We start from the raw sequence: 21,226 nt of genomic DNA, 5'->3' as shown, positions 1-21,226 counted from the left end.
TTATGAAAAACAAAAGAAAATTAAGAATATTATGATAGAACAAAAAACTACTTTTGTGGAAGCTAGATTAATATGTGAAAACTCCTTTTCGGCACTCATCAGTCCCAACTCTTTCTCTTGTTTAAATAATAATGAAAAAGAATTTCCATCCCTACCAATTAATAATAATGATAAAAATCTTGGTCCGACTCGGCCAACTGTAGAAATTAATAGATCTCAATTTTTGACTCAATCAAACTCTAATATAAATAATTCAAATGAACACTCAGGAAAGAAAAGAAAAGCAAATTCACCTATTTTAGAATCAACATCTCATAAACCGATGTTCCCCTTCACTTTTGGACCGTCTCAACCTTTGCCAACTAATTCTTATACACCGAATAATAATATCGAAAATAAAACTGAACTAGCTAAATCTGTAGCAACATTTATAATAAACTTTTTAAAAAATATTCATACAGTAGAAGACATAAAAACCTTAGACAACAAAATAATTATTAAAGAAGTAGAACAGTTCATAATTAATTCATAATGTCAATACAACATAATTTAAAAATAAGTCAGTGAAATTCCAGATCTGCTATATCAAACAAAGGTAGTTTAATGCATTATTTAAATAATAAAAGTATAGACATCCTCCTAATTAGTGAAACATGGTTCAAAAAAGATATTACTTATCATTTTAAAAATTATAATTTGGTTAGAAAAGACAGAAATGATGGCTTCGGTGGTGTAGCTATTCTCATCCACAATTCAATTACTTTTAGTGAATTAAATTTAAACTCTAATTTTAACACGGAAATAGAAGTTTGTGGTGTAACAATTAAATATAAAACAAAGGATCTGAATATTTTATCTATATATAGACCACCTAAAAGTAAAAGTTCAATAAATGATTGGACAAACATCTTCTCGCAAGTTAATAATTCAGCAATTATAGGAGGAGATTTTAATGCTCACCATACTATTTGGGGATCTAGTTACAATGACACAGTTGGAACACAGCTTATTAATACTGCAGATGATCTCAACCTTATCGTAATAAATAATGGCGAGCCTACTGTTCTTACTCGACCAGATCAAAATAGTTCAGCAATTGATGTAACTTTTGTTACTCCTGACATAGCTAATAAAATCCACTGGTACATACATTCTGACACACTAGGCTCTAATCATTTTATTATCAATATGGAAATATTAGATAGTACTACAACTGAAGAGTTTATACCCAGAAGTAAGTGGAACATTAGAAAAGCCAATTGGACTCTATACACAACCTCAGTTGAAAATTTTTTTAATAGTGTTTACGAAATGGACAGTACATCTGATAAATATTGCTTTCTAATAGATAGTATGAATCATGCTGCGCACATTTCAATCCCGCAATATAAAACTTTTAAAAATAAAATTCGTTGTTCCCCACCTTGGTGGAATACAGAATGTGACACAATTATTAAAGAAAGGCAAGAAGCACTGACAGAATATAAAAAAATGCTAATTTTAATAATTATATAAAGTGTCAAGCTAGCATGGCTAAAACTAAGAAGAATCTAAAATTGATAGCTAAAAAGAGTTGGAAAGATTTTGTGTCTTCTCTAAACAAAAATACTCCAACTACAACGTTGTGGAAGCAAGCCAGAAAACTAAATAGAAAATCAATTCCAAATGCATACAATTTGGATAACACCTTAGAGGATGAAATCTTTGATAAAATTGCTCCGCCATCTGTTAAACCACCTAATACTCATAATTATATTCCAGATAAGCAAAGCCATTTTTTACTAGAACCTTTTAATATTACAGAACTAGAATATGTTCTAAAAAATCGAAATAACACGAGTCCAGGATTTGATAATATTAAATATCCAATGATTCAACATCTCCCTAAAATTGCCAAACTTCTAATGTTAGATATTTTTAATTGTGTAATCAGCAATAAATCAGTTATTGATCAATTTCACGATGTAATTGTTTTACCAATATTAAAACCAGGTAAAAACTCAAATTTGGCTCAGTCATATAGACCGATTTCTCTTATGTCGTGTATGTTGAAAACTCTAGAACGAATGATAAAACACAGGTTGGAATGGTGGGTAGAAAAAAATAAACTTCTTCCAGATTTTCAGTTTGGTTATAAAAAAGGATATGGTACTTTAGACGCACTTTCTACACTAGTAACAGATATTCAAAACACATTTTCCAACAACACCTATTTACCTACTATATGCTTAGACATTGAAAGTGCATATGACAATGTCAGTCTTGACATTTTAAGGGAAAAATTGATAAAACATTTTCATATACCGCCTCAGTTGGCTGAAGCTCTTTATAATTTTTATTCCTGCAGAAAGATATATCTAAGAACTAATTATAATAAACTGATAGGCCCTAGATATAATAATTTAGGACTACCACAGGGATCAGTATTGAGTCCCCTTTTGTTTAATATGTATACTGCGGATTTGCATAAAGTCCCTACTGACATTTTTAAATTTCAAATAATACAATATGCTGATGATTTTCTCCTGTATTCACAGGCCAAAACTTATGATAACTCGGTTGAAACCTTAGGACGAATTCAATGTTGTGTTAATTTATGGTTCAATCAAAATGGATTCGAAATAGCTGAAAATAAATCTACTGTCTGTATTTTCACTCGACATAATATCCCAAAAATAGAGAATTTAAAACTTAATGGCTACGACTATGCATTTGCTTCTTCCATTAAGTATTTGGGAATGATTTTGGATCGTAAATTGACTTGGAAATTACTATGATAAATCGATGTAAGAAGGGTCTAAATTTTCTTAAATCAGTTTCAAGGATCTGGTGGGGAGCTGATGTTGAAACTTCCTTGCTTTTCTATCGATCATATATTAGATCTATAATTGATTATGGTAGTATTCTATATGGCTCAGCTTCTAAACATATTTTAAACAAAGTAGACGTTGTACAAAACTTAGGACTCCGTATCTGTTTGGGAGCTATGAAATCAACCCCAAATAAAGCTTTACATGTAGAAGCTTTAGAAATTCCACTCAATTATAGAAGGAAACAACTCAGCCAGAAATTTTTAATGAAAATTCGTTACCTAAATATCGGTCTTTACCAAAATATTAACAAGCTGAATGTAGCGGATTTAACTAATAAATACTGGAAGCTAAAGAACTCTCCTCCCCTTTGCGAGGCTTTTCGAGATCTGTTAAATTTTGACTGTGATTATAACATGATTGATAGTTTTGGACTCGAAGATTTTCATTCTTTTTTACATACAGTTAAATTAGTAAAACCAAGTTACCATGAAAACAGTAATATTAGCTCTAACATCTTAAGAACATTCTTAGATAATTGGCCAGATTCTATAAATATATATACAGATGCATCTAAGACGTTAGTTGGCACTGGATGTGCCTTTTTCATACCTGCTACTAAAACAGAAAAAATATTTAAGTTAGGCCATGATTTTTCTATCTTCAGTGCTGAAGCCATAGCAATTTATGAGGCCCTGCAATATTTTAAAGAATCAGAAGATATATCTGCAACAATTATTTCCGATTCACTCTCTGTTCTTCTTGCTATTCAAACTATAGATTTTCCCAATAACAATTCAAATATTTATATCCTACTAATTAAGAAAATCCTTTTTGAAATTCATAAAAATAAAAGAAGAGTGAACTTTTTATGGGTTAAGGCTCATATAGGACTAACGCATAATGAATATGTTGATAGGTTGGCTAAAAAAGCCATTGAATATGGTACTTCACATAATCGTAAGTTTTGCATATCTGACTTAGTTAACACTATTAAGCATCGAGTTAAAAATCAGTGGAGTCAATCATGGCGAGATCTTTGTAAACAATCCAAATCTCAGTATTCACTGATTCAACCTTCTGTTCCAAATATATATTGGTTTAAAAATTACGTAGTACCTCGAAGATATATAACAACATTAATTAGAATGAAGTTTGGACATGCATGTTTCCCTCTACATCTAGCAAGAATTAAAGTTTTTGATTCAAATCTTTGTACAGAATGTCAGAAGGTTGGTGACTTAAATCATACTTTCTTTGAGTGCGCAAAATATATTCCATGCACATATAATTTAATCCAAGATTTAATAAAATGTAATGTTTTTCCACCTTTAAATGTATCCTATCTATTGTCTCTGAACAGCAAGAATATATATGATTGTTTAATGAAATTTATCTGTGAAACTAAAATTAATCTCTAAACTTGTTAATCCTGATAATTTGGTATATTATGTACATATGAAAGAAGAAGAAGAAGAAGAAGAAGATACATAATGGAAAATGTGGTGAGCAACTTGGACAGTCCATAGCGGCCAGCTTTTGAACTGAGTAGAGAGCTGTAGAAGAGTTTGCTATGGAACTCTAAGGACCTCATTGCCTTCCTTATGTATGAACAGAAAACAAAAAAAAAAGTTGTGACTGGCTAAATGACACCCAAGTCAATGCCATAAAAAAACAAAAAAAAAAAAAAACCATTTACTTAAGTGTGGCATATTTTTTACTGAATATTTTATCCATAGAAACAAGCAACTACACGAAGAATCAAATTTTTAGCCCTGTCTTAACGTAGAAGTCCATAGCTTTGCTAAAGTTTTGTTTGTAGAATCATAATGTAGGCTTTAAAAAGTTATACCTAATATAGGCTTCTCCTACTTACCTGCCTTATCGGCAGACATGTTCATAGAAGAATTTGGCACAAATAAAGTGTACAAACAAGGAAACAAGATCTAAAATATTATAATAGATGATGGAGTTCGACTATTTTATAGAAAGTTTGATAATTTCTTGATGAACATCAACTGTACATAAGAATGGATTAAGTTCACTATGGAACAAGAAAACAATAAATTATTACTATTTTCGAATGTGCTAAATACAAAGGAGGATACTGATTATAACTAAAATATAATGAAAAGCAAAAGCAATATATTATTATAATATACAGTATACAGTAGGGACCAAACAGTATAATATAAGTGTATATACCAACATCATCATTCTCTTTGCCTTATCCCTATGCGGGGTCGGCTTCCCTAATTGCATTTCTCCACACAATTCTGTCTTGGGTCATATCAATGTTAATCCCCTTTACCAACATGTCCTGCCTTATCGCCTCCCCCCAGGTCTTCTTTGGTCTTCCTCTCCTACTCCTTCCAGGAATCTGCACTTCAGCTATTCTTCGTATTGGGTGATTAACGTCTCGACGTTGAACATGACCGAACCATCTTAACCTATGCTCTCTCATTTTGGCATCAATTGGTGCCACACCTAGACTTCCCCTAATATACTCATTTCTAATTTTATCCTTCTTTGTCACTCCACTCATCCATCTAAGCATTCTCATTTCCGCCACATGCATTCGTTGTTCCTCTTTCTTTTTCACTGCCCAACATTCAGTTCCGTACATCATAGCCGGTCTTATGGCTGTTTTATAGAATTTTCCCTTCAGCTTCATTGGAATTTTTCTGTCACACAACACACCACTCGCTTCTTTCCACTTCATCCATCCAGCCCTAATTCTACTGCATGCATCTCCATCTATTTCTCCATTACTCTGTAATACCGATCCTAGGTACTTAAAACTATTGCTTTTCACAATCATTTCACCATCCAAAGATACCATTTTATTTGTACTAGCTCCATCTTTAAATGAACATTCCAAATACTCTGTTTTTGTCCTACTAAGTTTTAAACCTTTTTCCTCCAGAGCTTGTCTCCACTGTTCCAATTTTTGTTCTAAGTCTCTTTCACTATTTCCTACTAACACGACATCATCAGCATACATTAAGCACCATGGAATGTTACCCTGTAGTTTCGCTGTTATCTGGTCCAAAACTAATGAGAATAAATACGGACTAAGCACAGAGCCTTGGTGCAATCCTACTTTCACATGAAATTTATCAGTCTCTCCCACACCTGTCCTAACACTAGTCGTTACTCCCTCATACATATCCCTCACAATCTTTACATATTCACCAGGGACTCCTTTCTTATTGAGTGCCCACCACAGAATTTCTCGAGGAACTCTATCATATGCTTTCTCAAGATCAATGAATACCATATGAGCGTTTGTTTCTTTACTCCTGTATTTTTCCATCAACTGCCTTATAATGAAAATTGCATCTGTTGTTGATCTACCCTGCATAAAGCCAAATTGATTCTCGGATATTTCGGTCTCTTCACGTATCCGTCTGTCAATTACTCTTTCCCATATTTTCATGGTGTGGCTAAGCAGTTTTATAGCCCTGTAGTTTGTACATTGTTGTATATCTCCCTTGTTTTTGTAAACAGGTACCAGTATACTGCTTCTCCATTCGTCTGGCATTTGTCCGACTTCCATAATTCTATTAAATAGACCTGCTAGCCACCTTGTTCCTGTCTCTCCCAATGCTCTCCATACTTCCCCAGGAATATCATCTGGTCCTACCGCTCTTCCTTTCTTTATTTTTTGAAGCGCTTGAGCCACTTCCTCGTTGGTTATTTTGGTGACCATTGCTGCTACTGTCTCCGTTGACTCTACAGGCTGTCTGTCAAATTCTTCATTTAATAAGCTGTCAAAGTACTTTCTCCATCTCTTTTTGACTTCCCTTTCGTGAACTAGTATTTTATTATTTTCATCACGGATACATCTAATCTGATTAAAATCTTTTGCTTTCCTTGCTCTCTGTTTGGCTATTTTATATATCTTCGTTTCGCCTTCCCTGGTATCAAGTTGATCATATAGGTTTGAATACGCTTCTGCTTTGGCTTTTGCTACTGCTACTTTCGCTTCCTTTTTCGCCACCATATAGTTTTGAAGATCTGTGTCGGATCTGGTTTCTTGCCACTTTTTATATAATTTTCTCTTCTCTTTTATTTTTCCTTGTACTTCGTTTGACCACCACCAAGTCTCTTTATCCTCAAACTTTTTTCCTGACGTTTTCCCAAGTATTTCAATAGCAGTCTCTCTAATACTACTGGCCATTTTTCTCCAAATTGTATTAGGGCTTCCTTTCATGTTCCAACATATTTTTTCTACTATTCTTCTCCTGAATAGACCTTCTTTCTCATCTTTCAGCAGCCACCATTTGATTTTTTGTGGTCCTCTCCGATATTTTTGTTTAGTTTCGCTTTTTACTTCGATGTCCAGAACAAGCAGCTTATGTTGTTGGCTTACTGTCTCACTCACTATTACCTTGCAGTCCTTGCATTCACGTATGTCTTCTTTCCGTATCATGAAGTAGTCTATTTGGGATTGATGTTGTCCACTTTTGTAGGTAATAAGTTGAGTTTCTCTCTTTTTAAAGAATGTGTTAACAATCGCCATATCCAATGCTGTTGCTAATTCAAGCATGTCATCTCCAGCTTCATTTCTAGTTCCAAAGCCTAATCCCCCATGTATTGTTTCATATCCTGTCTTGGTTTGGCCCACATGTGCATTGAAATCACCTCCTATTATAACTTTCTCCTCTGCTGGAATATAAGTGTATATACCAACAGAATGTGTAAAATATTAATCAAAACACCTCTTGAGAAAATAGTCTCAGAACCACATTTTTCATTGAATTTTCATCAACTTTTTCATTGAATTAAGGGAAAATAAAAACAAAATGTGCATTTTTCCATTTAGTTAAGAAAACAAAAAACAAAAAATGTCTGTCAGGTGTGGGGTTCGAACCCACGCTCCCTCTCGGGAACCAGAGCTTAAATCTGGCGCCTTAGACCGCTCGGCCAACCTGACCTTGTATAGAAGTTGTGACAATTAGGTTAATTAATAGAAACTACGTATTATTAGGGAGAGAATTATTCTTGATAATTAGATATTTTAGATAAGATAATTATTATTATTATTATAAATTACATAAATATTTATAAACCTCTTTTGTTGTAATATGTTTTTTACATGGAATTTCACAATAAATTAATAAAAATTAAATTTATTGTTTGTATTCATGTATCAAAAATATCAATAGAAGAAATCAGGGCCGGTCCTAGTGTATTGAGCGAATCCGGCAAAATAAAATTTGGCGCCCTTACATACAAAGGCTATAGCGGGATAAGATGGCAAAATCTGCACTCGGCTGGATTCTTACTTGGTATTGGGCAATCGAAAGTACATATTTAAAAACGCCCCTATCCAAATTTTTAGCTCCCTATGTAGACCCAGCTGTCCCCTATCGTAAAAAAGGTGTTTTTTTTTAATTTTTGAGCGATCTGTTGCTTTAAAAATTTTGAAAAAATTTGTGCGTATATATTGTGATGCCCTAAAACACACTGATTTTTTTCAGATTTTTTTGATCAAAATTCAACTTGAAAAATTTTTTGAATTTTTCAGAAATTTTTTAGGTTATGTAGCTAATTTTTGGCTAGCTGAGAAATAATTATGTTAAGTGTATTTTTTTTCATTCTTTTGAATGGCGAAGGTAGATTTGCCAATTTCTGGCCGGAAATTCCTCAAAATTCGAAAAAACCCATTTTTTGGTGTTCTCCCTCATATTTTTAGCGTTTACTGAGCGATCCCTTGCTTTAAAAAATCTGAAAAAATTATTAACATACAATGTTATGTCAAAAACATACTGATTTTTTCAGATTTTTTAGATTAAAATTAAGGCCAGGAACATTTTTGAATTTTTCAAAAAAAATTGTGTTAGTTATGTAAGTCATTAACCAGTTTTGATGGAAAATAAGCCACAATTTTACTAAAAAAAATGATTTTATTAACGTTTCGACGCCCAAATCGGGTGTCATTGTCAAAATACAAAAAATATTAATATTTTTAATATTTGTGTATAACTTAATTTTCTATTGACAAATTACCAAACATTTTAATCTTTCATTCGCCATCGTTGATCTTAATATATTTTAAAAGAGTTTACTGAATCCGTGAAACTATGTTCGCAAACAGCAACGGTTACAGCAATATCCTTAAAGTTGTCCACAGATTTGGCAAAATTCGGCCTATATACATAGGTTTAGTTCAATTTTTATAAAATGAAAGGGAACCAAAGTATGCTAAATGTGCAGTCACTCGAGCGCTTTGGGGACCTATTGGGTTGTGAAGAGTAGGTCCTACAGCCAAAAACATTTAAGTAGTTTTCCATTTTAGTGGAAGCTTTCCATTTTTGATTTAATTTTACATTTCCAACAATCGTTTTTTAGATTATCATAATTCGAATTCGAAACATTTTTCGAAAAAATGTCTCGAATAAAAGTTATTTATTTTTACGTAAGGAATTTAAATCTGCAATAAAAAATGGGGGCTCCTATTTAAGATTTTAAAGTAACCCCCACCCCACCTTCGTGGGGGTCGTGTTTAGTGCCATTCGATAGATTTTTCAAAAATATTGAATAAGTGTATTTTTCAGTTTTTCGATCTGATGTTCATTTTGCGAAATATCGCGGGACTCGTATTTAAAATATTAATTTAACCCCCCCCCTCTCCGTGTGAAGTCGTGTTTGGTATCATTCGATAGATTTTTGAAAAATATTGGGTACGTATTTTTTAGTTTTTCGATCTGTTATTCATTTCGCGAAATATTCGCTTTCTTCTTGTGAAACTTTGGGACTCACTCATTTCCTTACGCCCTTCTCAAATCGTCAGTACTTACCTTATCTTAATCTGATGATTTCGAGTTTTTCTAAGGCTAGATTTTTTTCGCCCCCCCCCCCCCTTAACGAACTCCCTGCATTGAGAGCCAATATATGGTAGAGGTACATTTTCAGGGTACAAGGTTTCTCCCCATGTAATAATCTGACATATCTACCATAAAGAACTCTTTAACATTTTCAGGAAATAGGTTATTTAAAGATATAATTCATTCTTTAACTCAGTATCATCAATATCATATTTGTATTGGTCTTTTAAAAGAAACATAAAATTTTATAACCTTTGCTAAATTCATTGTTACGAAAATATAACGCAACGGAAAGATCACAATCTAAACAACAGCCAAAAATAATAGAGACAGTTTTCTGTAGCTCAGTACATATTTAATTTAACTCATTATAAAGAATTTCAACCAGGAATATTAAGTCACTAATAGTTTTTTTAAATAGGGGGATCAAGGTTTTCCTGGACCGAAAGGTGATCGTGGTGTAGACGGTAGTCCAGGTGCTCCAGGAATAGAAGGTCCTCGAGGACTTAGGGGTCCTCCCGGGGAAACAGTTACAAACAATGGCAAGGTTATTGAAGGACCACAGGGACCTATTGGACCTAGAGGACCTCAGGTAACACTAAAGTTTTTTTTATCAATAATAACTAAATTAATATGTATTTTATATCTTTCTATAACATTAATAGATAACGTTGATACATAATAAAGATGAAAATAAAGATCAAAAAGTGTATAATTTAATTACTACCTCAAACTTTTTTAGGGTGTACCAGGACTTGAAGGACCAGTCGGTCCAAGAGGTCCTCCTGGAGAAAGGGGATTTACAGGACGTAATGGAACAGATGGACGACCTGGACTGAGGGGTTATAAAGGAGAAAGAGGAGAGCATGGGATACAAGGGGTACAAGGATTTCCAGGACCTCCGGTAATACATTTATAATGCAAAAATTTAAATTAAATTAACTTGATGTAAAAAAAATGTTTAAAGTTTAATAATCTTTACGTATTCATTAAACATGAACATTTAAGGATAACAATCATCGCTTGTAGCGTCGTTCTTAATTAATACACATTTCGTTTAATAATCGTAATAATCGTTTCAAAAGTAATGCATCACCTAAAATTATGTTCATTTTCATAGTTGATTTTTTCGTGAACAGATTAACGGATTCTGCAAATTTTTATTATTATTTTAGATTTTACTTTGATATTTACACACTTGGTCAAACTTCTTTTTTGAATGTATACCAGGTGGAAGAAAAGAAATGTTATTCTTATGTTAAGTTTGAGACACCCTGTAGGGAAGACAAGGTACTCGTATAACTGTGGGTATACATCGAAATCGTATTGTAGTCTTATGTTTTGTGAACATTTTTTTTAATATCCCTGATATCTTTAGAAACAAAGAAAATAGACAGTTTTATTCTTTACCATGACGTGATTTAACTGAACAATACTTAATTAACAATAAAAAATAACAGTTAAAAAAACGTTAAAAACAGAAAGGGACATACCGTTAACAATTCTGGTCGACACCATAAAAGTTATTTGTCGACCAAGTGAGCAGTATGCACAGAGCAACATAAGAGAAACGAGATCGTTTAATGGAGGCTCTATGCTGTTTTGGGGGGGAATCTCCATGAGAGTAAGTACGGATTTGGTGTCTATGTAAAGGCTCTTTAAATAGCCAGAGATACATGACACAGATTCTCTTTCTTTAAACACTTTGTTCCTTTCGCACTATCTATAGGAAATAATTTTGTCTTAGTGTATGATAAGACATGGCTATTTCGCGCGTATGGCGTCAGTTACAACACATATTAAAGAGTAAAACCGCCTAGTTCCTTTGTTATTATTATTAAAGATATCAGGGAAACTTGTAACGTTGTCGCTGTATTCGATGCTCCAGGTATTTTTTAACAAAATTCAGCCGAAGACAAAGGTTCGCTTTTTAAGACATTTTTATTTAGAATCAAATGATACAAAGGATAAGATAATTAGCCTTAATTACTCGTTAATAAAATATATTTATAATCTACGCATCGATCTTTCGGTTCGGGTCGATGTGACGATATTTTGTATATGAATGAATAATATCGACGATTGCGTGGATTAGGAATTACTTTTATTAATATGAAATGGACGTATAAGGAGAGGAAATCTCGCTCAGCTCGCCAGAGTAAAAGACATGCAGGGAAATACGATCACCGCTCGTATAAGGATAGGTAAAAGGAAAAACCGTCGGATTCGTTCAGCGCACCAAAACGACTGCGGAAAATGGTCGGGATAACTCACCTCTTATACCCCCTTGTTGTTTTATTATTTTTCGATCAACGCTCCAAGAATAAGAATCAACTAGGCTTTTCGTTCCGACTTTTATATCGTCCGATATGGGATAAAAACACGTTTTACTTAATTCATTTTCGTACTCTAGACCAGCGTTTTCCAACCGATGGGTCGCGGGCAGATTTCAGGTGGGTCGCGGCGTGGCTCTTACAGTGTCTGAATAACGTACATATGCGTATTATTATGGGTGTTGGATGGGTCGCGAATATGAAAAAACATCAGAAGGTGGGTCGCCAGACATAAAAGATTGGGAACCACTGCTCTAGACGATAAAATTATATTATCGTCACAAACTAAAAAAATAAAATGTTCACAGCAGATGTGACTACACACAATTTTGATGTATACTCACTTTTGTACCTTTCCCTCCCTACAGCGTGTCTCAAACTTTTGTTTCAGTTAAAACACATGTTAAAGGATAAAACCGCCTATTTTCTTTGTTTGTAAAGATATAAGGGACACTCAAAAAACAAAATGTTCACTCAGCATAAGAATATAATATGATTTCGATGTACACCCATACCACAGTATAAAGAGGGTCTTTAAAACCACTTCTCTGTCGGCACTTTGATCTCAAGAAGTAATACCGGCAGTACGCAATTGATAATTCACCAGTGGTGGATGCGGGTTTTTTCTATTAAAATCCGTACGTTTCTATGCGACTAGCAATGCGAGAGTGGGGCAAAAGCGACTAAGAACATTGCGCGGTCGCCATGCGCGACTACAGATTTTACTTCCAATTTTTCGGAGAGTGGTTCTACTGTCCCTCTTTATACTGTGTCCATACTTACACCTTGTCACCTTACCTTCCCTACTTAATGTCTCAACCTGTGTCTTAATCTTAACGTAAGAAAAACATTTCATCCACCCGATATAAATTCAAAAAAGAAGTTTGAGTAAACCTTTGCCCAACTGTGTGAATACCAAAGAAAAAATCAACTATGAAAATGAGCATAATTTTAGATCTAACTGTTGAAACTATATTTAGTTTTGAAGTCTTTTTCAGCATATTTTAACGAATAATGAAGAATAAGCATTCTTCAAATAATCATAGCTAAGAAGATATTTATTACTTATTAATATGTTCATTTCAGGGACCTCCAGGACAACCTGGCAGCCATTCTCAGACAAAAAATAATGAACCTACTATTATTCAAGGACCTCAAGGCCCTATAGGACCGCCTGGATATCCTGGAGTTCCAGGATCTGTAGGGCGTAAAGGAGAACAAGGAGAAAGGGGCGAACCCGGACTTAAAGGTACCAAAGGTAAGTAAAATAATAACTAAATCTTAAATTGCTCAAAGTACTATTCTTTGCCTTTATGAGTAAGTAAGTAAATAACTAAATTAAACAAGGGTGTCCAGAAATTTTCCAATTCGCCTAGTCCGAAAATGTTTCCTAGGAGAGCTAGAGCTCTTTGAAGACGGTGTCTTCTAATTAGTTTTTTTAAGTACCCCAAGAGCGCTTTTATTTAGAAAAACAAAAATTAGTACGCTTATTTATCTTACAGAGTTCAATTGGTTCCATCAAATTCGAATTTCTAGTACCGGTCATATGCGTCCGTTTTGGGTAGGGTAACGGTTATTTTATTACATAACTTTCTTATTTTTAACTTTTAAGCATTTTTGACATTGGATTATTAAATTGTGAGGTATTCTAGTACTCTTGCTTTAAGTCAGTAGGATACACCGTTTTCTAGAAAAATCGATTTGAAAATTTTTCGTTTTTTGAGTTTGAAAACAAATTGAAAAAAATTTTCAAGACTGTGAAACGAATACTGTCAGTGAAAATGTAAATTGCTGACCTTTTCAGTCTACACTTTCACTGTTCATTTATCATCCGCAGTGTACATATAAAGTCTAAATTCGCCTTAAAAGTCAATGGTGCAACGCGTATGTTTAGTAAGCGGACCTTAAGGCTCGTCTTAAGTTTAAGATATGTTGGTGCAACCAGGCATAACTCATGCGATAAAATGACGGTTGACCTACCTAAAACGGACGCATATGACCGGTACTAGAAATTCGCAATTATTGATGACATCGATTCACTTTTATAAAGATCATTTTTATAAGATAAATAAACGTATCAGTTTTCGATTTTCTAAATCGTTTTTATTTTACAAAGTTTCTTCAAATTCAAAGAACGAAAAATTTTCAAATTGATTATTCTAGAAAACGGTACATCCTACTGACTTAAATAAAGAGAACCTTTTAGTACTACAATACCTCACAATTTAATACTCCAGTATCAAAAATGTTTAAAGTTAAAGATAAAACAGTTATGTAATAAAATAACCGTTACCCTACCCAAAACGGACGCATATGACCGGTACTAGAAATTCGCAATTGATGAAATCGATTTATATGTGGAAGATAAATACGCGTACCAATTTTCGTTTTTCTAAATAGAAGCATGCTGGAGGTATTTAAAAAAAACTTATTAAAGACGCTATCTTTAAAGAGCTCTAGATCCTTTAGGAAGCATTTTCGGACTAGGTGAATTGGGTTAAATTGTCTTAAAATTATCTGAGTAATCTCCGATCTTCGTTTGTCAGGAGAGTTTCTTGACCCCCTGTATAAAATATAGGTATAACTATATAAAATTGGAAGAACATAAAGCGTTTCTGTAAATATGTATACTAAATTTACATTCAAGATGCAGTAGAAATAAACAAACCAAGACACGTTAAATGATACTAGGAGCATTCCCGAATCATAATTTACAATGTATAAACTTTGGAAATCATGATTTGGGATTTACAATGTATACAGGGTGTTTCATTAATAATTGTCCATATAGTAACTGGAGAAACCTTAGCAGAAAATACGAAGATTTAACCTAAAACACTTAAATAAAATGTGGTTCCTTACCGAGTTACAGGGTGTTTTATCTAAAAATTTAAAAATTATTTTTGCTCCGCATTTTAAAACTATTCGACGTATCCTTTTCATACTTGGCAGAAAGTGCGAATACTAGACACTCTACTAAATTATGATAAATAAACGTTTCTAGCTACTACCAGAGGCGTACTACAGGGGATGGTGAATGGTTGACCCTTCTCAAATTCTACACCACTGGAGTTATTACTATTTTAGTGCCATTTTTAGATTTTCCACTACTTTCTACGTAAATAATATACTCTTCATTGATAACAATAAAGTCATTAGTTTTCGAGATATTTGAAGTTAAATATGAAACGGCACAGTTATTTTGATTAATTTATATGACTCATATGATTGAAATTTAAAAATTATTTGTACCCAGTACTTTAAAACTATTTGGTGTATCCTTATCATACTTGGCAGAAAGTGTAGGTATTGTACACCCTACTAAATTAAGATAAATAAACGTTTCTAGCTACTACCAGAGGCGTACGACAGGGGATAGTGGCTGGTTGACCCTTCCCAAATTCTACGCCACTGACGAAATTGCTATTTTAGTGTAATTTTTGATTTTGCAATACTTTTTATGTAAAAAATATACTCGTCATTCGTAACGATAAAATGATTAGTTTTCGAGATATTTGAAATTAAAAATAAAGCGACACAATACATTAATCAAAATAACCGTGTCGTTTCATTTTTAACTTCAAAGATCTCGGAAACTAATGACTTTATCATTACGAATGAAGAGTATATTATTTTCATAGAAAGTATTGGAGAATTCAAAAATTGAACTAAAATAGCAATTTCGCCAGTGGCGTAGAATTTGGAAAGGGTCAACAATTCACTTTCCCCCGTCGTACGCCTCTGGTAATAGCCAGAAACGTTTGTTTAACATAATTTAGTAGTTTGTACAGTACCTATACCTCTGGCCACGTATGAAAAAGATACGTCGAATAGTTTTAAAATGCTGAGCAAAAATATTTTTTAAATTTTTAGATAAAACACCCTGTAACTCAGTAAGGAACCACATTTTATTTAAGTGTTTTAGGTTAAATCTTCGTAATTTGTCCTAAGGTTTCTCCAGTTACTATATGGACAATTATTAATGAAACACCCTGTATACATTGTGAATTATGATTGGGTAATGCTCCTAGTAGCTTTTAACGTGTCTTAGTTTGTTTATTTCTACTGCATCTTAATTGTAAATTTAGTATAGTATATCCTTTATTTTGATGGATTTTTAAGTTAAATTTTTATTCCAAGGTGATACTGGATTACCTGGGGCTCATGGGTTAGATGGTGCACGAGGTCCAGAAGGAAAACATGGACTACAAGGGCCTGAAGGTCTTAGAGGAGAACGGGGTTTCATAGGACCTCAAGGATTACCAGGACCACCAGGCCTTATAGGTGTGCCGGTAAGTTATTAAAAACGCGAGAAAATTTTAAATTTATATAAAAGGTTATTCACCCTTTGTCTGTCGAGGAAAGACTGTTAAGGTAAAACCATGATCTATTTTAAAGTTTGACTGATTTTAAAACTGTGATCGAAAAATCGATTACTGGCTGAAAGGAAAATATACAATAGGTCTTCAGGTCTATACAGAGGGTCTTCAATATATGTGAAAGAGGGTGTGGTTTGGAAGGAACGTTCTAATATATGTTCTCAATCTGAGAAATATAATTTTGAAGTGAGTGCTGTTGAAATAGACTATTGCCTTTTTAATTGTGTTGTGTTGTGTATTTATCTGCCTGGACGTGGCTCTATTGATGTTTTTATGTCAAAACTGGATCTAATACTTGATGTGCTGGTCTCCGAAGGTAAGGCTATAATATTAACAGGTGATTTTAATATAGATTTCAAATCAAATTCACTAAGTAAGCAGAACTTGGTAAATGTTTTAGATTCTTATGGCTTAACCGTAACTGTAAATGATTATACAAGAGTAACTGCAACTAGTAAAACTCAAATTGATTATATTGCTACAAACATAAATCACCAACAAAAAACAATGGTTGTGGAAGGTTTTATCTCTGATCATCGTGCGCAATTGTTCCAATGTAGCATTAACACAGACAATGATGCCTCTATATATTCATCCGTTCATAATATAGTAAAAGGAACATAAATCGTTTTGTTCAAACCCTTGAGTCAACAAATTGGTCAGAGGTATTTAATACAATTTCTGCTGAGGATAAATCATTAGCTTTTTTAAACACTATCCAAAATTACTTTCGGTCCCATTTTCCACTACTTAAATGTAAACCTAAAAAATGTACACGTTCGAATTGGTTTACGCAGGAACTGTACAATTTAAGGGATCAGCTAAAACTTTTAGAAACGATCTGTCAGCAAAATAGTAATCTTAGGCCAGTCCTTCATTTGGCAAAGACAGAATATTCGATTAAATTAAAAGCAGCTAAAAGTAGTCACTTCATGAGACAGTTAAACGAATCATCAAATAAAATAAAATGTATTTGGCATTTAGTAAACTTAACAGTCGGGAAACAAAACAACTCAAAAGTACCTAGTGATAATAATAATAATTTAGCAGACAAATTTAACCACCATTTTGTTGAAATGGCTCCAAAGTTACTTGCTGCTTTGGATCCTATTAAAATAGGTGGGTTTAGATCAGCATCAAAAAACCGTAATAGTTGTTCTATGTTTTTATATCCAACTAACCCACAGGAAATAACTAGTGTAGTCGGAAGTTTTAAATCCAAACACAGTTGTGGTTTTGATCAGATTTCCCCTAAGTTATTAAAACAATGCATTCACGCTTTCGCAGATCCACTGACGGATATTTGTAATGCCTCTTTTCAACAAGGAATATTTCCTAGTATGTTTAAACTATCTATTGTAATCCCTTTATTCAAAAGTGGTGATAAAGATGACCTTAACAACTACCGTCCCATAAGTCTCTTATCTGTGTTTTCAAAGATAATTGAAACTCTGGTTTATACTAGAATAAACGCATTCCTAAAAAAGCATAGTGTCTTGCATAATTTTCAACATGGTTTTACATCTTCTAAGTCTACAACTACAGCTCTTGCAAATTTCGTCAGCTTAGTGTTGGATGCTTTGGACAGACGAGAGAAGGCATGTGGTTTATTTCTCGATTTGTCCAAGGCTTTTGATACTTTGGATCATAATTTGTTGCTAATAAAACTTGAGGGGATTCGTATTCGTGGTGTAGTTCTAAAATGGTTTACTTCCTACCTAGAAAATAGAAGACAAAAAGTAAAGATAACATCTAATGGACTTAAATACGAATCAAACACGTTGGATATCCATTATGGTGTCCCTCAGGGTAGTGTATTGGGTCCTCTACTTTTTATAGTATATATTAATGATATAGCTTTGATAACTAATTCACTGAGTGGAGTTAACATCATCAGTTATGCGGATGATACCAACATTCTAGTCACAGCAACATCCAATCAAAATTTTCAAAATAAAACTACACAGCATCAACAGTTATTTTTTATCCAACAAACTAGTTTTAAATGAAGAGAAATCAAAGTATATGATTTTCACGTCAAATAATTTATTAAACCATCAAGCCACTATACAAGCAGCAATAGATAAAACAGACTGCACGAAGTTGCTGGGGGTCCTGTTAGACAGTAATTTTAAATGGTCAAACCACATTTCTAATTTGAAATCCAGATTAAGTAGCGCATGTTATGCATTGAGAATTCTTTCACGTCTCTTTAATACATCAATATTAAAAACAGTATACTTTGCCCATTTTTACTCAATAGCCAAATATGGCATTGAAGTCTGGGGTTGTACCTCTGAATTAGAGCAGATATTCGTACTTCAGAAAAGAGCTATTAGGATAATATATAAAATGAAATTTAGAGATTCTTGTAGAGGTATCTTTAGACAAAATAATATTCTTACAATTCCTGGTCTGTATATATTTTCGTGTATAATGTATTTACATTGCAAAATTTATGAATTCAATAAATTTCAATTTAACCATATTTATTCAACAAGATTCAGAGACAATCACTTTATGCTTCCACAGCATCGTTCTGTTTTGTTGGAAGGTAGCACACATTATGCAGCCATAAGTTTCTTTAACAAATTGCCAATAGATATACGAATGAATTTACATCAGCCAAACTTTCGGAGGTGTGTACATCAATACATTTGTGAGCTAGAGCCATATTCTACAAATAACTTTTAAGTATGTTTTGTCGTATTTATTAATTTATATACTTTTAATATGTACATTATATGTCTGTAACTTTGACTTGTCTCATACATGTACAACTTTGTATAATGTCGCATGTGATGAATAAATTTGACTTGACTTGACTTGACTTGACTTGAATAGTGCGATAAGGCCTGCGTTGGTGTACAGTGGTAAAGTGTGGCCTGTAAATATGGTTCAGGAAAAAAAGATAGGGGTAACTGAAATAAAAGTGTTACAGTGGTTAGGGTGAGACTATAAGGAATAAGATCAGGAACGACGTAATTAAATTTATTTGGTCTATGAGGTCTAGGACTACAATCTGAAAAAAAGTTCAAAAACAAAAACTGAAATGATTAATCACATCAGGCGTACAAATGCGAACTTTGTGTGACGAATGATAGAGCTGTTGAAAGTTGATGAAAGGAGAGTGTTGCGATTGCAACTTGTAGAAAATTATGGTGCAACTGACGCTCGCCTTTTCTTTCCGACCAGCAGAATAATTTGGCTAGGTGTAACCCAGGTTTTTTCTACATGCTCGTAAGTGCGTTGGGTTCTCTGTGAGATAAACAAACAAAAGGATGCTACAAATAGGAAAGGAAGTGGACACAGAAAAACAAAGTATTAAACATAGAAAACAAATATATAGAGATCACACAGAAAGTGTGAACCTCTGGACATGAAAGTATTGAAAATAGAAAATTTCAGAGAAAAGGACACTAAAAATTTCTTTCACGAAATACGAGGTACCTAACATCAAAGAAACGCCGAATAAAATACATTTAAACTAAAACGGGAAAGTTCCCGGTACATGGCTGTGTACCATGTAGAAAAGACTCTAACGTCGAAGTAAAAAACTCCTTAGTTGTAGGTATAATTTAATTAAAAATCTTAAAAATCCAGATGGATTACACCCTTTCAAATGAGCTACCACACGATCCCTATTCCCATTTAAAAAAATCATCGATTACGTCGTCACGCCCAGATGGATGACGTCACTAGTAAGAAATATATATCAAAAAATTGTAATTTAAAAATAAAAAGCGACCTGTCTCGGCATTTCCTTAAAATCTATACTTTTACAGTGAAGATGCAGTAGAAATAAACAAACCAAGTTACGTTAAATGCTACTAGGAGCACTCCCGAATTATAATTTACAATGTACAGGGTTATTCACTATATTTTGACCCCCCTGTAAACTGCTTCATTTACAGAATTAGAAAAAAATGTTAAATACAAACTTATTCGATTTTTAAATTATGATTTTTTACATATATATCATACTAGTGACGTCATCCATCTGAGCGTGATGACGTAATCGACTATTTTTTTAAATGATAATAGGGGTCGTGTGCTAGCTCATTTGAAAGGTTATTCAATTCTCTATTCAGTAATATAAACATTAAAATAATTATTTATACAGTGTCCAAAAAAATTTTTTTAATTAAATTAATTAACACAAAAAGAAGAGTGTATGTAATTTATTTAATTCAAAATACATTCTACTACTGTCAGAAAACAGAAATAAATGTTAATTGAACAAATCAACATTACTTTTCACTTAAATTCAATGTTCAAGCTGCCACCCATCTGCCTCTTGGCAGTTTAAACATTGAATTTAAGCAAAAAGCAATGTTTATTTGTGCAATAAACTTTTATTTCTGTTTTCTAACAGCAGTAGAAGATATTTTGAAATAAATAAATTACATACATTCTTCTTTTTGTGTCAATTAATTTAATTAAAAAAAAATTTTTTGACACCCTGTATAAATAATTATCTTCAAGTTTATATTACTGAATAGAGAATTGAATACCCTTTCAAATGAGCTATCACACGACCCCTATTCTCATTTAAAAAAATAGTCGATTCATCCATCACGCCTAGATGGATGACGTCACTAGTATGATATACAGGGTGAGTCAGGGACGGAAGATTACAGCTAAACGGTAAAAGATTTAAAAAAAATTTAAATTGAGTAGTTTGTAAGTTGATAAAAGCTACATTTTAAAATTATTTTGAAATATACAGGGTGTCCCAATAAATGACGGCGTATCAAAGTTATATTTTTTCTTATGGAACACCCTGTATTTTATTGCATTTTTTAATTTTCCGCAAAAAATAAGGTATAGTTTCATAAGGCTTCCCTATACCTATGTACAGAGTGTTCTGA

At 33.1% G+C, this 21,226-nt stretch overlaps 1 protein-coding gene and 1 non-coding gene across 7 annotated transcripts in view; one reads left to right on the top strand and one right to left on the bottom strand.

Annotated features, from left to right (window-relative positions):
• LOC114335747 (collagen alpha-3(IX) chain-like) overlaps positions 1-21,226 on the top strand; it is a 408,590-nt gene that overhangs the window by 198,793 nt on the left and 188,571 nt on the right. For all 6 annotated transcript variants that reach the window (XM_050653325.1, XM_050653322.1, XM_050653324.1 and 3 more), the window contains 4 exons: positions 10,065-10,235; positions 10,386-10,547; positions 13,063-13,234; positions 16,117-16,268. In XM_050653325.1, coding sequence (XP_050509282.1) covers positions 10,065-10,235; positions 10,386-10,547; positions 13,063-13,234; positions 16,117-16,268 — 657 coding nt within the window. The remainder of the gene's footprint in view (positions 1-10,064; positions 10,236-10,385; positions 10,548-13,062; positions 13,235-16,116; positions 16,269-21,226) is intronic.
• Trnal-uaa (transfer RNA leucine (anticodon UAA)) lies at positions 7,666-7,749 on the bottom strand. Its single transcript has one exon. It is a non-coding gene; the product is annotated as a tRNA-Leu (tRNA).

Source organism: Diabrotica virgifera, chromosome 6, assembly GCF_917563875.1.
Source record: "Diabrotica virgifera virgifera chromosome 6, PGI_DIABVI_V3a".
Taxonomy (NCBI): Eukaryota; Metazoa; Arthropoda; class Insecta; order Coleoptera; family Chrysomelidae; genus Diabrotica; species Diabrotica virgifera.
The sequence above is the reverse complement of the archived record's forward strand: the minus strand, read 5'-3'. Positions and strand labels throughout refer to the sequence as shown.